Source organism: Folsomia candida, unplaced genomic scaffold (assembly GCF_002217175.1).
Source record: "Folsomia candida strain VU population unplaced genomic scaffold, ASM221717v1 Fcan01_Sc001, whole genome shotgun sequence".
Classification (NCBI taxonomy): domain Eukaryota; kingdom Metazoa; phylum Arthropoda; class Collembola; order Entomobryomorpha; family Isotomidae; genus Folsomia; species Folsomia candida.
In genome coordinates this window covers 14406914-14424039 of record NW_019091193.1, presented here as the reverse complement: position 1 = coordinate 14424039, position 17126 = coordinate 14406914, and the positions used below count along the sequence as shown (strand labels likewise).

Below are 17126 nucleotides of genomic sequence, written 5' to 3'. Positions count from 1 at the left end.
TCAAACAAGCCTAAACACAAGTGTCATCACGAATATATACAATCCAATATTAATTCTGCTGTTGGGTCGTATTCAATCTAATCACTCTATTCTTCATACGCATTGAACAGAGTACAAACACGCTAAAGGACTGTTGAACAGTATTGTTCGTTTGTTTTTGGCAAGTATAGTAAATCGTGGGATTAATTGTGATTGTAATTGGCGAGCTGTAAGCCGGCTACTTTAGCTCGTTGACTCGTTTTGGTGTCTCACACACATGCACTAACCAGCCAAACTAATCTCTCTTTCCTCCATTCATTGTGATTCCTGATTGTGACTGACATCGAAATCGAAAGTCAGAGTTGAACTTGAACTTGAACTGCTGCAGGCTACCATGCATTACGTACATGCATATACAAATCAGCCACTCAATATTATGCATGTCTCATCAACGAAAGAATACATATTTTTATTTTTATGTGATTTCTAAACTATGGACTAAACAATATGTAGATACGTGTTAATATAAAGAATAAACAAATATTAGACGATGCACCCAAGTCTGCCGCTGTCTTTTGCCACATTGAAACACAGGATAGCTGTAGTACAAAATAATAACTAGTAAATATGCATATGTACATACATACATGGACATGCTTAGAAATAGTGCACAAGTTATAACTCTGCGCACTTTACTGTGCATCAAGTAGTGTAATGGTCACGAGGTGAATTATTTATTAAGAAAATCCCCAAAGTAGTGTGAGCAGAATAAAAAGTTCAACTCGATCGCATTGTGCACAGCGCACATATATGTTTAAAATATCACTTTGGTTCATTAGACAGTTAAATGCAGTATAGTTGACATGTAGTTTGGGTCATTCCACTTGCTTTTGAATTCATTCTATCAAAATGTCTCTATCAAAGTGGTTCCCCATTTGTTTGGTCCTGCTTGCATTCACGCTGGGGGCAGCGCAAGCTGCCGGAATGCTATCAGCCTCATCGAGAGCAGCAGCAAAAACCAAGTAAGTCACAAGTTCCAGAAAGTACATATTTCAATGTGACGGGTTAAAGTAGACCAAAGCAAAGCCAAAATCTGGAAAACAATTTTTTAAGTCGGTTGGTAGAAAGCCAGAGTATAGGAAAACTCCAAGTATTTTCTTCGCAGGGCAACCCACTCCTCGTGTGGATGCCCAGCCCATGGACATACAGTAGTTGTACGTAGTCGTAGTGAGTGTTTGAGCACAGCGGATTTCTATTAAATAGATCAAGTTTTCATTTCATAAACTCAATTCCACTTCCGTGAGTCCGAGAAAGATGTGAGTGCACAAACCAAGGAACCAACCAGCCAAGCAGGGCCTATCTCTTCGACTTAAGATCAGAGCCATGTTGGTGCAATGTACCAAAGTGGAAAAGATAGTGGTCACAAGAAATTGAGACGATAGGATTTTGCGGGTTTCAAAATAAAAACGTCACATTCGCACCGCCTCGTTATAATAAGATTCTACCGACAATGATATATAGTACTGCATCATTCTGGTGATTCTGGTCGTGGTAGCGTGGTGGTTCCTTGGGCCATATGCTAAGCATTCACCGTATGACACACATTAGCATATTGCTACACTATGTAATGTCGTAAGTAAGAATGTTTCACTTGGGCAGTGAATGGGAAGAAACATAAGCCATTTAAATGCTTAATTTTGTTGATTACGGTCTGTTTGTTAGAACAGAACTATGCCCCGAAATGGCTGCGAAAAGCACTTACGAAATGTGGAGTACGAGATACGACAACAAAACAAAAGTGTGTTACAAAACTGGGACTAAGGGCCCTTGCGGAAATAATATGATATTTTACGCTGTAAGCGACGATCCCGTGTACGGAGAGTGTGATTGTAAGGCAAACTCAAATTTATCCAATACTGGTGTCAATGTACATGCATGTAAAATGAAATATAAATGTATTTACATGTCCTATTATTTACTAGGCAATTATGAAATCTGTCGTTCCATGATCTACTCTCGTGAGTATGACGAGTGCTTTGAAGCTTTTCAGCAAGGTAATACAACAACAATAAGGGATTTACAGAGCAAACATACGTGCATATCACTAGTCTCCTCTCCCTCACTTTCCCTCACTTTCTCTCACGTCTGATTAATTTGCTGGGCAACAACCATGTAGACGCTGCCATATTCTCATTATTCTCTCCAAATCCCAAAGCATGTCTCGCACCATCAGAAATAGTAGTTGCAGCTTTCAAGAATTACCAAGAATTATGTGTGTACATTATGCATGTATGTAGCTAGGCATGCAAGCCAAATTATCGTTCGCATCATCATCATCATTGCTCCGAGAGTTTCACAAGTCCATTCGCTTGGACTTTTAATCTCGACATTTCTTCGCTTTACTAATACTAATAAGTGAAATGACGAGAGCATCTTGTTAGTAAAAGTTATGGTGGTAAATGTTGTAGCATATCGAACTTTCTCTTGAATTAAAATTACATATTCATGTAAATTTTGCTCATTAATTTGACGCAAGTTGGAAATATCACGAAAGCTTAATGAAGTCTTTGCAAGCAAGCAAGTCTTTCCTTGATGCCGTGATGTTCTGTTTCCTCCTCTTCTTCCTTTCTGCTCCTCTCTGCTCACTAGTCACTAGTAGTTCTCCACTTGTACAACTTTTGGAACATGAACCATCAAAAGAAGGGAATGGACAGTCAAGAACAAGGCTCCCTTATACATAATACTAAAGAATAGTGAAACATAACAGGAGCACATGTTGCAGTTTATGGGAGATCGAGTCTAGAGAAAATGAACTTCAAGATCCCTTCATAAATTGGCATGGTAGCAGCAGCAGTCCAAAAAATTATGGTGACAGAACAGATGCTAGTGCTAGTCGACTTCCTGGCTCACTCTAATTTCTCAGTTATTCTTTTCGAGGCTATTAGATTGCCCCCACTCCCTCCCTGCCTGCCTCCCTGTCTCATTCTCAACTCCTTTCCCCGTCCATTCCAAGAACTTTCATTTTATTTTCTTGTGAACTTTTTAGAAGGGAAGCAGAGAGAGGTTTTAGACCTCCACTCACTTTCCTGTTCATTTTAAAAGGCATACATCTAGGACCACGAATGCTGCTTTAGAACTTGTTTGTACTCAACACCAGCTCCATTCCCCCTTATATTATTTTTTACAGTGGCACACCTCAAAAGAAAATTGAGTTCAAAGTAGGACATCCGCAAATTTATTTCCTTTTCTCTTGCTTTCTTTCCACCTCTGCATATGGAGCCCTACTTTTGAGAACAATAGAAAAAAGACCATCCTGTTGGGTCAGAGAGTATAAGAAAAAGACAAAAGCAGTGCCCAATAAAAAAAACACAATTGACCAGAAATAATTTGTTTAATCAGAAGAGACAAATTTGAAAAACCTGCGGTAGGCAAAGTCTAACCGACAACAACATGACAACCTTGTAATTTCTGTAACTTTAAGCATATGAGAAAAAGTTACACAAACGGGCATGACACACACACCACCACTGTGTGCACATTAGATTGTACGGCACACACAGCTTTCTCTGGCTCCAAGAGTTACCTATATATTTATGCTTGTCAAGCTGTGGTGACTTTTTGCTGGGTTAAAAGTTGGGCCACTTTCTTTACCATCTAACCACTTTCATGTTCTTTCTCTTGGTAGTAAATTACGGCAAATGTGTCAAATGCAAATTATCTGATTTAAAAAGGTAATAAATAAATGCAGTGGAATTTTTATTTGTTGCAACACCAACTTACTAGGACATTGCCCAGCTTCAGAGTGGTTAGTAGCAGATAAAAATGGCCAGCCAGTTTGTGAGAGAAATTTATGCTTGCCACCCCCTAAATATTCTTCAAAGGTAAGTTCATTATTTTTAAAAAAACCTGAAATTCAGTCAATGATTAAATAATATTTGGTAATATTTATTTTGCAGTATCAATGGGCTCTGTACAAAGGACGTTGTGAACGATTATATAAGCCGATTCATGACTGCAAGCCTGACGAGTATTTATGGGTTCCCAAAGTAGTTTTTTTTATATAACTTGATTTTGTTTTTCATATTGTAAGGAGAAAGTTATATGAGAGTGGTTTCTTACAGGGTCATCGTTACCCGGTGTGCGGGAAAGCTGAATGTACGAATCCGCACACGTTTGTTCCAGAGCTGCAATGTGAGCTTGGCAGTCGCTTGTATGATCAGGGGCGATGTATTCGACGAAAGGGAATTTAATTTAAAAACAGCGGCGCTACACACCGTACAAACAAATTTTAATTGCACTGAAAGCTTTCTCCTATTAACTTAGTCTCGCACATCGATGCACACTCCTCCGCATATTACTCCAAACAAGAGCCCCATCCTCAATGGCTTCTTACACAAGGCATTCCATCATCATCACCAAGTGGGCTATATACATTATGTAATTTGAGAACTTCCAAAACCAGCCACATAAGACGATTGCTTTGGCCTTTGTGAAACTAATCATTGCGATTCTGCATAACAGATTTGCCTAGGAGGCATTACAATGCCGACACCTTTTGTTTCACTCATACGCTTTTATTTATTCTTCAAACTTGTATCTGTATAGAACATGAGTAGTAATGAAGCCATCAAGTGAGGTAAAATATATCAGTGTTCAACAATAAAAAATATAGCAAGTAATTGACAACTTTTAAAATGCATATTTGTATTAATTGTATATCCATTATTATCATGCATAATAATAGCATCGCATTTTACGCGGAGCTTCAATTAGATGTGGTCTGAAATTTGAGGAATGTTTAAAGAGAAAGTCGAGAAAGTTGAAGATCATTTAAAATAAAGCAGCCAAACATTACTTGTTAGCGGTAATTCTTACAAATTTGGGTTATTTACAGAAAGTAAAGTTGTCGATAATGTCGCATGATTAGTTTGTCTGGTAAAGTCTTCGAAAATGTTCACCCAATTCGGCACCTTTAAACATCAAATTGCCTAAGACTGTTTTTATACTTTTATAAAAACAGTCGGTTCTTATAACTAAAGTTTCGAGTTTATTATAGCGTCCCTTTGCGAGCCCACGTTCCATTCTACCCCAAAGAGAAAGCTGAGTCGGATGACTGATGATGGTTGTAAAGCTAGTGAACCTCATAAAATTGTGTGTAGCAGTACCAGCGGTTTAGCCTTGCTCAAAATAGTTGTTTTTAAAATTGTCAAGCAAGATAACAACGCTCTTGGATGGGAATATTGCACACGCAACAAATTAAATTTGACATTCTGCTTTCCCCAGATTATTAGTGTCACCTGGAATAGTACCTGAAAGAAAGGTCAACTATTGCAGCTCACTCACCACAGCCATTGAATTCGAGTGCAGATTGAGTTTGACACGAAGTGAGTACTACGATACCACGAACCTAGTTCTGCCATTACTTTCACCAGGCACTCTGATCAGAAATCAAGAACTTTTGGCTAGAATACAAAAACTCCATCAATATCTCTGAGCACATGCTATGTCAAAAAGGAAAGTATCGGGGCGTCTAACTACGCAATATTATATACAAGTCCTGAGCACTGACAAGGGAAACTTCCGAGGTGCCAGGACATGGTCGTGTCCAGGGTACCCACCATATATGTTTCTTAGAATCTCCTAGGACTCAAGATGAAGGATTTCGTATTTTCGAGCAAAACTCTTGACGAATTTCCTAACTTTTGAAATCCTGGACGGATTTTCAAAATTTTAGACCAAAGTCATGACAAAGAGTTCAACTTCCAAATGTCTGAAATTCTTTAAACAATTGTTTCAATTTTTTGGAAAATTTTGAGATTTTCTTAGACGTGGGGATTCGTCGAAAAAAAACTTAACAATATCTCAAAAATTAAAAATTTGCAACTTTTTAATTATTTCTTAAAATTTTGACCTTTGTGATCATATCTTAAGCACAAAATTTTGAAAATCTCACGGAAACTTCAGAAGTTATGGAGGTTTGAAATTGGTCTAAAACACGGATTTTTACCGTTGTCCTCAACGATCAGATCCTCAAGATTTTATAAAATCCGACTGGGTTCATAAATATGGCCAAGAATTTTCGATTTCGGACCAGCGTGCTCACTAAAGTTACCTCGAAGCAGCAGGCGTGGTATACGAAGCTAATTCTGCATCTCCTTAGTCTTGCATATGGTGTATGGTAAAGATTGTCAAAAAGGAAGGAAAGTTTAGAAAACCATTAGGTCAGGTTAAAATGAATTCTGGGAACCCATGTAAAAGTTGATGAGAAGTTTTGCGGGTTTGTGTCTTTTCCCAGAGTACTGGAAGAGTAGCAAAAGGGTGGCAAAGTCACGTATGCGTTCAAATTTATATATGTGCGAGAGGGAACAGCAAGTAAAACCACCGACCGAAAGATCTTATTGGTCTGGGCTCCCTCCAGTATATGAAGGAGCTTATGGCCCTATTTTCATGTAAATCCTTTATCTCGATGTCTTGTGTGTGAAAGCATAAAGGCTTAAGTGTGACATTTACATAATTGAATTTACTTGATAGATGGCAAAAATATAATCTTCCGTCTTTTAACAGGGCCAAACGTTTCGCTCGTTCAAATATTCAATTGCGACTCATTCAGAGCTTCCTGATACACATGTTATTGCGTTATCAAGATTACATACGATTTTCGTTTGTACAAGATTTGCTAGATTTATTTCTCCACCTTACTTGAGATTTATTCCATTCAACGCAATTCCTCGCTTGTCTTCAATATTACATAACTCAGTGCACATGTACTACAAATGTAGAAGAAAAGTTGAATGAAACTGTTCCATCATCGGGTGATTGAGGGGCAACTGTTTCAGACTTTGTGGCATGTGCCACTTGTAACCGACGTGAGAAATTAGTAAATACTTTTGACCACTGCAATTTCGAGTGTAATACAAGCACAAAATGTGTTACTTGGAGCTCACAATTTTGTACATTAAATATGACTGTATAAAAATTCGATTTAAAGCACCAGGCAATATTTATTAACAACTGCCAACCACCGAAGAAAGTGGTATCGCAAAAATGACATGTAGTACTAAAAGAATGTGTCCGCGTATAGGGTGGCAGCTCACGTGTGAGTAGGAAATATCATGACCTTTCGCATCAAACATACAATTCCACACTAATTTACAGCATGTAGCGATAAGAATAAAGTGGTGTTGATGAATTGGCTCTACAACTGGTATTTTTGCTGGCTGTATCAGCACAGTGGGGAATCACACATAGGCTTCTTTGTTATATACTTTATTTGCATGTACGAGTGCAGTCTATTCAACTGCAGTAATTGCATGGCCAGGGCGTGACACAATTTTTTCCGCAGTTTGCTCCCCGTTCTTTCAAAGGAATCAATTGTACACATGTAGTGCACTGCTTTACGCAAATAAATTCCATGTTTCTTTATTATACGACTAAATGGCACGGCACTCTTATATAAGTAGGAGTACTGTGCACTAAATCTCAGGCCAAGAACGGGTAAATGTCACAAAAAGGCAGGGTTGAAGCATATAATTATTCATTAGATTGCCCTGAATATTATTTACGGTATTACGTGACGACCAAGGAAGCAGAAATTGTTCCATTTTTCAAGAAATATTTCAAGGTATTTGTTGGAGGTGTTTAAGATTTGGGCCCTTAAACAGGAAGTTTTCTAGGCGTTAGTAGTAGTGGTAGTAGAAAGTAGTAAATGTCGCTATTCAAGGTGACTTTCAGATTAATTTTTCCAGTGCCTACCAGTGAATCCCCTTGCTGACTCTGGTGGAAGTGTTTTTGGCCCTTTTTCAGCTCTGCAAATTGGACTTTTCTGATTCAGAGAGATCTTCTCCTGTGTCCAGGGTCTTGATCATTGTCAGCTGCAGTCCCAATGGGTCTTCCGCTATCTTCGGTGCTTGCTGTAGCGTTACGGAGGAGGTCTGTACGCAGAAGAGAGAGGCGTTCAAAGGCCTTGTATTAGGCGGAATAATAAGCCAGCAAAGAGAAATGTTTCGTACATGTAGGAGCGGAATCTGGCAAACGAAATATAAACGGAAAAACATTGTTATTCTCTGCGAGCTTCTTTATTAACTTCTCTTGCAGCAAGGGTGTGACTTCATTTGACTTCTTGAGCAGACTTTGTCCTGCATACACATACATACACACAGTCACTTTGCTAAACTTGACACGACCATATCTAAGGTGGTTGACACTTAATTTACGTGAGTTGAGACATAAAACATACATACATAGCATGACTCCAGTCACTTCAAAGCTCCCTTTGTCTCCAGCTTAGCCCATTAGTTGCAACAACTCATTTATCAACCCACCAACACAACTAAGTACATTCATTCGTGCCTATGTTCGTTCCACAACCTCTTTATCTATCTTATCTTATCATTCTTGTTGAGGAAATGGATTAAACCCATGTTTTTCTCAACTTTTTTGATTTCTTTGCTACAGAAAAGCCACGTAATTCTCATCTGGACACAAATAAAATCAATAAGTTACTCACATAGAATTATAGCATTGAAAACAAGTTATGAATTAGTTTATGTACTTAGGAAAACTAAAATTGCTAAGAAAGACTAGTCAACACACGTCTTAGGCAGTTCTAGAGAAATAATATTAAGAGATATTCAACTAATTTTATCGACTGTTTGAAAATACTTAATTGTTTATTTTAAACGCTTCCATTTGCAGGAGCTACATATTTGAGTTTGTAGTTTTAGCTAGTAACAATCGCAGATGCATGATAAGACCAAATTCATTTTACCAGCAGCGAGATAAATCGGATTAGGAAGCAGATTCTTGGACGACAAAAGAAAAATCAAGTGTCAATCCCAACGATACCTATGCGACTAAATATTGTATTGTATTGTACAAATTGCTTCCAATCAAACCCATATCCACAGAGTTAAGCAGGGAGTTAAGACTGAAAGAAGCATGCACTGTTTACCAACAAGCTTCCTGCCAAGTTCTCTGTGGAATAAGAATCAGAAAATGAAGCAATGGCTGGTTTAAAATCCTTTGTGTTGTTGGCATTCCAGATCTCGGCTACTTTCTCCAACAGACGTGTAGTAAAGTAAAAACAGAGCACACGGGAGAGCAGATCAGCAGCAGCAGCATCTTTTTGTACTTTACACCGGACGAGTGATGGTGGTGGTGGTGGAGCTAAGCTAAAGCAATTTTAAGAATTTTTCGCAGCGACGATTTCCCATTTTCTGTTCTGTTCTTGAGTTTTGCACTCCACTTGCTCTGTTGTGAGCTGCCTCGTGCTGCTGCTGTAAAGCAATTTTGGCTTGAGAGAGGAGAATAAAAAGGCGCTGTGGTGGGCTCGTCAGAGGTAGTTTGGCTGGTGGTAACTGGGTTATTCGTTAATGCGAGGAGAATGACATTTACAGATGTGGACCAATGCCAAGTTATTTCGAGTATGAATCTGAATCCAAGACATTAAAATGCTAACGATGGAATTTAAAACTTGGACGTGGCCAATCCCCAGCGATTTAATCTGGTCGCAATGGGCAGATCAATTGATTAGGCTGGATTAAATGGGCTTTCATGAGCTTCCAAAGTATCACACTGACAGTATTATCCAATCTGGCTCCCACTTCCTACTTGCTGCAGTTGTAGCGTGGGACGCCTAGATAAATACCTGACTACGACCATTCGCCCTACACCAATAATAATAATAACAGATACTCTTGGTAAAGAGGTACGAAGAGACGTTCAACATCATCACGAACGTCAAAGCACACCGTCGTCGTGACTTTTTTGCGGGGGCAGAAAAGTTATTAACAATAAGATTGCTGGGATGGAATGAGTCTCGAAGAAGAATAAGTTGGTGGTTAGTAAGCCAGTCACAAAGATCCACATTTCTCTCATCTGATAACAAGCTAACATGACACAAGAGATAGATTTCAAACTTTGTTCGTTGTAGATAACTCATCCGAAGAATGACGATTCATCATACTCATACAAACAAGCACACACAACGCTCCCATTGATCAACAGGGATGGTTCCTACAGAAGGTGGGCATATCGCCATCCTCTCTCGTTCTGCCTCAAACTAACCAACTTTTACCACTCAGAAGAGTCGCAATCTTGGCATACCTTAAGAGCCGAACGTATATCGCCGCTGTAGATCCATAACCAGCCAAGTTGAAAACCAGTTGGAAGCATAAAATGCTAAGTTGAAAACCAGTTGGAACCATAACCTGCCAAGTCTGTTTTCGTAATTTTTCAGGAGAGCGAGAAAACCCGAACCACATGATTGTTGTTTGAAGGAATCGCAGTAATTGATTTTTGCACTGTTTAATGTTGAATGCAAATTTAAATTTCATCCAAACAATTTCAAATTTTACATGAACATGCATACATATATCCTTAATCATAATGTTGCATCAATTCCCGTTTCGATCGCTATAAATTTTCCAGGAAAAATATAAAACCAAATTTTTGACGGTTTTTGATTTTTCCTGAAAAATTTATAGCGATCGAAGCGGGAATTGATACCAGATTATGATTAACAATATATTTACGCATGTTCATGCCAAATTTGAAATTGTTTGGATGAAATTTAAATTTGCATTTAACGTTAAACAGTTCCTAGATCGCATAGATTAGCCATCTTGCCACGAGTTTTTAGAGCGAGAGAAAGCCAAATCTTGTAAATTTTATCAGTTTTTGAACTTTAATATCTCCGGAACTAGGTGGTCAATAATTTTTTTGAAAAAGCCATTTTATCGCTAGTTAAATGCCAAATTTTTATACACTAAAATCGCAATACACCCCAAAACAGACTTGGCAGGTTATGGTTCCAACTGGTTTTCAACTTGGCATTTTATGCTTCCAACTGGTTTTCAACTTGGCTGGTTATGGATCTACAGCGACGATATCATGTGTTGTGGTCATGGGGCGTGAAAAAATATGTGAATCCAAAAACCAAAACTTGTATTATGTAAGGCCATAAAAAAACAAGGTCCTTCCTTCCTGTTCGACTTATTCACTTGGTACAGTTTTCTTCAATACCTGTTCAACTGCTACCACCTGAACCACCAGGAAAAATACAACCCCAGCCGAAAGTTAGTTGTAAATATAAAATAAGTTTGAGGTTGGCTCGTGTGGAGAAACAGGCGATGAAATAAAATGGACAATGCGCTTTCCGATAAAGGCCCATCTTCTTGGCGTCTTAAACCTCACTCGGGCCTACTGAAAAATCTTTACCTTTTTTGGTGGTCGAAAATCACAACTGGCACGTGAATCCCAACGGTGTCATTTCATACCTGGCAACTAATTGGATTCTTCTATCCAAATAGGATTTCAAAACGCTCCCTGGACTTTACCCACTTTTTCTCCCGCACGCATCGTTTAGTTATTTATACATGACTCACGTATCAATCCGCAAACTTTTGACCAACCTCCGGGTATGTGGTTGTTTCAATTTTTGGGTGGAGATTGTTTTTTTCAATCGAAAAGAGATTTAGCAAACTATTACGAATATCTTAATTTATTGCCCTAATTACTGTTTGACACTTTACAATAATTAATTTCATATTACATGGCCGGATAATTTAAAGAAGCTAAACAACGGCAAAAACAATACCAGTGCTTGATTAGAGGATTCGCTTATGCATAACTTGTCATCAACGATTCCGATGATTGAGTAGGAAAAGTTGGGTTTGTGCGCTGTTGGTGGTGGTGGGAGTTCACTCTTTCTGTAGTTGCACACCGGAAAAGCTATACCACAGGAAAGTTGAAAGGCAAGTGTGGTGATAATGTAATTGGTTAAATCACTAATGTAATGTCGGTCACCGGAGCAAGCGTTTCGTGTCATGTAAACTGAAATGCCAAGATGAGAATGAAAGCCGTCCGCTCGTTATCAGATTCTACCTCGAACTGTTTAATAATTAAGGAAAAACTGTCATTAGAATTCCGTAAGGGCCACTCTCGACGTCCTCTGCGGAATGAATTGAGGTAAGTCGGCATAGAAAATGCATGAACAGTGAAAAGTTCTTAACGGTCTAGGACAGTTTTCCTGTCTCTCTAGCACCACACACACCGCACAGCAAACAGCAGCAGATTCACAGTGCCGAACGAAAACTCAATCTTCAAATGAAGGGCACTTGTATTTCTATTTTTGCCGTAACTTTATTCATCTAGTGATGCATTTTGACTCATCAGCACCGTTCCATCATTTACGAAAATCACAAAGTTTGATACCACAAAGCTGAAATAATTTACTGTATTTGAACTTGTTACTTTTGACAGTATCATCTAACCCGGCATGTATTGCGACAAGTTATGCGTATATGTATACCGGGGGTAGTAAGTATTTAAAGTATATCTAAACAAGTATGTAACAATTATGGATGAGTATAGAAATTTTATTTCTTTTGTGCTTGTCATGTATTTTTAGCAAACGACAGGCATGTGTATCGCATTAAACCACAATTTGTTATGCAAATCTAAAAGTTGCAAAGATTTAAGCTGGCCTGAAACTTGATCCTTAATCCTGACAACCCAAAGGCTTAAACATCTATCGTACTTTTCTTGTGCAAAATATTTTAAAGGAAATCAACAACATTCGTCCCGATATTATTATTTTTTATTGTTCGAATTCGCTGAAAGAGTTGTCGAATACACAACATATGGAAAAGTGTTCTATTTTCTCCACCGCGTCAGAAGCAAATCATAGCCAGTCGGTTACAATTTAGCCAATTCCAACGGAACTCATAACAGTACCAGATGCCAAGGAGCGGAGAGTGGAAGATTGCAACGAAATGATGACCAAATGAAGGGGCAATGAGGCTATATATAAGAGTGACAATGGATAAAAAATGATTCTCGGTCGTGACTTCTTTGGTGAGATCATTGTTGCACAGAAGAAGCACCGTCTCGCTACTTTGTACCCAAGTCAGGACACAATGAGGACTGATTTTTATTCAATAGTTTTAACCTCCACGTTGGTTCTCGTCGTAAATTGCTTCAACTTGGACAGAGAGTTACAGAACTTTGATCAATCTCTTTTGGAAACTAAGAGTAATGAAAGGTCTTCCAAATGTAAGCCTCCAGAATTTTTATTGTCTCGGAAGAATTATTCGAGTGGAAATATTAAGAAAGTTGACTTAATTCCTCGTCCGCAGTGTTCCCTCTATTCTCAGTTCTGATCCGGAACGTACAGTGTTTGCCAGAGGCAAGTGAAAACGTTGCAGGAACGTGTTCAACCAAGTTAGTAAAAATTCCAACTTCTCTGCAAATTCGCGAGATTTGATAAGTTTTTTATAACTAGAAAAAGTTTACACGTTTTTTATGTTCTATTTTAGCTCGCAGTGCAGGAACAGTGGGGGTGTGGCTTCTGGTAACAAAATTTTTTACCATTAAAATAGCCTGCACGACGACGATGTTTGACTCCACATATCATTTCTAAAATAATTGCTTATTTTTTCCAGGTGCCTGCGCCAACGGATTTGGTAAGACTGCAATATTTAAGGCTAATTTGGCATATTTACAGTTAACCGAATCTCTTTCCGTATCTTTTCAATATTACAGGAGTATGCTGTGTAGGTAAGCCATTGATCTTGAGTTGTTAGTCAAACAAGTAAGAACAAAAGCGACAAAAGTCGTCACTCTCGTCGTCTCAACTGCGTGATGGAAGAAGTTTGAAGTTTGATGCGACTTGGTTAAATCGCCCCATCTAAAAAAACCTAGTTTTTTCACTCCCATTACTCGTGGAGAAAGAAAGGAAAGAAACTCGTTTTATACTTTTTTTCCTCTTCTCGAATTCCGCACATGTGAGAAGAGTCGAGAACTTGCGATGGTAAATATCTCTCAGCGGAGCTGTAGACTCCCATTTGGACTGCACACAAAGGGCACCTAACCTCTCAATCGGGTCATAACAAAGGGAACTATTGGCTAATTAATACTCTCCTACTGGATAATAAACAAATAACCCTCTCGCTTTATTTAGCCACAACAGATTTCCAGTTAATTTGATTTGCAAAGAAGATACTCTTTTACTAGACCCATGTCTGCTTTCAATGTGAAAAAAGCCAAGAGCAAAAGACATTGATTCAATGATTGGCTAATTTTATTAGATTAACTGTTTCCCACTGGTTTTCCAAAAAGCCTGAGCTGGCCTTTATATGAAAGACTGGTGCATAGCGAACCAATGGTTGAGACTATTGTGAGTGAAAGCAAACGAATGTAGGCCAGGGAAATCAAATCATTAAATGAGATGTGGATGGACCTATAAGTAGGTTTAGTAATCATTGCAGGAAAATGTCGCCTGAGTTTGTGGAGATTTTATGTTTTCTGCTTTCACTAAAACACAGATTGTATTTAAGTGAGATGAAAGACTATGATGTACAATTTGCATAAAGTCAGGTATATTAAAGAATAGCATGTTTTCATATTCACTTACAATTAGTTTCATGGGAAATAAGGATTACATTTGTTTATGACTGCAATGTGGAATATTCTCCTTATTCGTTAACATGTATATTATATCATAATCATTACTATATAACATAATTGCATCATTGCTGCATTTTTAAGTCACTTACAGTTGTGAGGATTCTGCAAGACAAAATAACAGCAACTTTAGAAACCGAGACTATCCCAGCGGATTTAATCCAACCGGATTGGAAGTATGCAATTTGAGGATACAAAAAGTGAGCATCATGAAAATCCATTTAATGATTTTGATAAATTCACTCCAACAACAATTAACATATATTTTCTCAAATTTTCCTATTGATTTTTTAGCCTTCCTCAAATGTTTGTCAGATAAGATTAGACTTTACAAACATGCAGTTAGCCGCTGGTACTACTCAATTCTCAAGTAGATGCGTAATTACTGGAGTGGTTGCACATGAACACTTTCTTTCTGGTTTTTCTTAGCCGACCCAATCACAGGGCAATGTATGAATGACAGGCTTAGCATTAACGGGGTATCTGGAACAGTGCCTTCCAACTTGTGTGGAGATCTTTCTCAACAACACAGTAAGTAGCTATTAAAACATATTGAATTCGTTACCCAATTGTCCACACCCACTCCAATTCCCGATACTTGCCAACTAATCGGATTTCGGTCATCTTAACAAGCGCTGATCATATTAATCACCTGACCACACTTTTAGTTTTACTTTCTGGTTTGTAGTGTATTTGGATTATGGAAGCTCTGATCGCATTACTCTAAGCGTAATTACCGATGGAGGTGGCGTAGTACAAGCTCGTCAGTGGAATGTGAGATTGACCTATCTTGAATGCAATTCATTAAGTCGGGGTATACACAATTATTTTAATATCGGTACATGCTTATAATTTTCTTCATGTGCATTTGATTTTCACGATTTACTAGCTCCTGACGGCTGCCTCCAGTACTTCATGTCTGCGACAGTTAAGTTAAATGGCTGATGTGACATTATTTTTATGAATGAATGATCCATAAATATTACTAACTTAGCACAAAGTGTGATAAATGTTTACTGATTGTTTTAGGCGAAGTCAGGATGTTGGGTTATCCAATGAACGCTCATTTGGCAGATCTTGGTAAGTTTTGCATGTGTATTTATTTTCTCATATATGTACTTACATATTTCTATATCCATTCTTTAGATTACACAGTATGTGTCAGGTCGGAAGGTATGCAAAACGCCCTCATTAATTTATCCATTTACTAATTATATTTGACGTCAGTATAATATTAATAAATACAGACGGGGCCGGATCAATTGTGGTAAGGAAAATTGTTATGAAACAATTTCAACGTGTATACACATCTTCACCAGACATCAATCCTTATTGTGATTGAAATCACTCAATTTTAGTGGTCGCCTTGCCAAGGAGAACCCATAGCTTCAGGTATGTGCAAAAGCTATACGTGCATATGCAGTATACCATTCATTTTGATCCCACGATCGTCAATTTACTTTCTTATATATATATTTATACAGCTTTCTTAATGTCGGGTGCTCCCTTAACTGATCCAACGATGGGAACTCCTGTAAGTATCATCCACTTATAAATATTTTAGCTGCGAACATTTCTGGTGGAATTATTTACCTAACATCTTAGGCTGTCAATTTTGTAGGGAGCGTCTGGAGCCTGCTCGGCAGACTATGTTCTAATTATGACGGATGACCCACAAGCCACCCCTACCAAATTGGACGATAGATATTGCGGCAACGCGTTGGCAGCGTAATTTTTTGTAGAAATTTAGCTGATGCATTTGGAACATTTTTAAATTTTGCATATATTTATATGATTTCAGAATGATGCCTCCCTTCCTTGTGAGATGTAAGAATTGAATAAAGATCTCTTCGTGAGATTCATAGTAATTAGATTTTCTACTCATCCTAAGAGATGGGATTAATTTTGACGAAAAATCTTTCAGCAATTGCGAAACCCTTTATCATGCGCGTACGAACTGACAGTCTGGAGGATGCAGCCGACATGACCAACACTGGGTATGGTTTTATCAACATAAGTTCACATTTATACATTCTAAGCAAATTTCCTCATTTTATTTTTCCTTTCCGAAAAGTTTTTGCCTCGCATTTCGTCAAGAACCCCCACGGCCCCAAGCTGGGTAGAAAATGAGGGTGCGAACTGCAATAAGAAGACACCTCCTTTGAATGCTTACTTTGGTTTGATCGAATATTTGATCTAGACTTCCTCGCTCCTACCCAAGAGTTTATTTGGCAAATATTTACAAAAAGTCCTTATAACGATGGGATCCTGGAGTCTGTACGCCCTATTTTCTTAATTACCCCAGTCGTACCCAATTAGTAATCTGAATGAATAAATACACCGTTTTATTTGTTGATCAATAATATCTTAAAGATTCATAGGATGTGGCCAAGCGGCGAGGTGAACATTCATACAAACCATTGCTTTGCTTTCACTCATAATAACTTTTCCGTCTGTACACACACTCTTCCGAATAAATAAAGAGGGTTGCGAAATTCTGGAAACCTCAGGCCAAGGACGCGGTTAAGGAAAATTGTGAGTGCAGCGTTGTCTGTGGAACTCGGGAGGAACTCGACAAAACTTTCTCCTCTTTGAAATAGATGGCCCGAACTGCTCTATTCGTTTCCTTTGTTAAATGGATCAGATATGAATATATTTATCCAGACAAGGTTTTATTTCCAGCA

General features: G+C 38.2%; 2 protein-coding genes across 3 annotated transcripts; both read left to right on the top strand.

Moving 5' to 3' along the window:
* The first annotated feature begins 784 nt into the window (after positions 1–784).
* Positions 785–4678, top strand: LOC110858947. Its single transcript, XM_022107829.2, has 6 exons — positions 785–1001; positions 1702–1868; positions 1962–2033; positions 3763–3860; positions 3936–4025; positions 4101–4678. The coding sequence occupies exons 1-6, from the start codon at positions 889–891 to the stop codon at positions 4227–4229; spliced, it is 669 nt and encodes a 222-aa protein (XP_021963521.1). The 5' UTR covers positions 785–888; the 3' UTR covers positions 4230–4678.
* A 6196-nt stretch (positions 4679–10874) lies between these two features.
* LOC110846347 lies at positions 10875–16807 on the top strand. 2 transcript variants are annotated; one of them, XM_022093069.2, is made up of 20 exons: positions 10875–12834; positions 12922–13032; positions 13116–13200; positions 13296–13330; positions 13422–13442; positions 13522–13536; positions 14527–14642; positions 14737–14794; positions 14872–14973; positions 15131–15256; positions 15332–15370; positions 15472–15522; positions 15589–15615; positions 15690–15709; positions 15801–15834; positions 15927–15976; positions 16064–16170; positions 16244–16269; positions 16367–16439; positions 16517–16807. In XM_022093069.2, exons 1-20 carry the CDS (start codon positions 12810–12812, stop codon positions 16563–16565), a joined length of 1170 nt encoding a protein of 389 aa, XP_021948761.2. In that variant the 5' UTR covers positions 10875–12809; the 3' UTR covers positions 16566–16807. The 2 variants fall into 2 exon arrangements, with proteins under 2 accessions (XP_021948761.2, XP_035706566.1); XM_035850673.1 differs by having other exon boundaries at positions 10876–11946; positions 12020–13032.
* Positions 16808–17126: the final 319 nt, after the last annotated feature.

Coding starts and splice junctions, on each gene's coding strand:
- LOC110858947 (XM_022107829.2), top strand. CDS start 889: ATGTCTCTATCAAAGTGGTTCCCCATTTGTTTGGTCCTGCTTGCATTC. Junction 3,861..3,935: donor CCCCTAAATATTCTTCAAAG/GTAAGTTCATTA, acceptor TTTATTTTGCAG/TATCAATGGGCTCTGTACAA. Junction 4,026..4,100: donor AGTATTTATGGGTTCCCAAA/GTAGTTTTTTTT, acceptor GGTTTCTTACAG/GGTCATCGTTACCCGGTGTG.
- LOC110846347 (XM_035850673.1), top strand. CDS start 12,810: ATGATTCTCGGTCGTGACTTCTTTGGTGAGATCATTGTTGCACAGAAG. Junction 16,171..16,243: donor TGCGGCAACGCGTTGGCAGC/GTAATTTTTTGT, acceptor ATATGATTTCAG/AATGATGCCTCCCTTCCTTG. Junction 16,270..16,366: donor GCCTCCCTTCCTTGTGAGAT/GTAAGAATTGAA, acceptor AAAATCTTTCAG/CAATTGCGAAACCCTTTATC.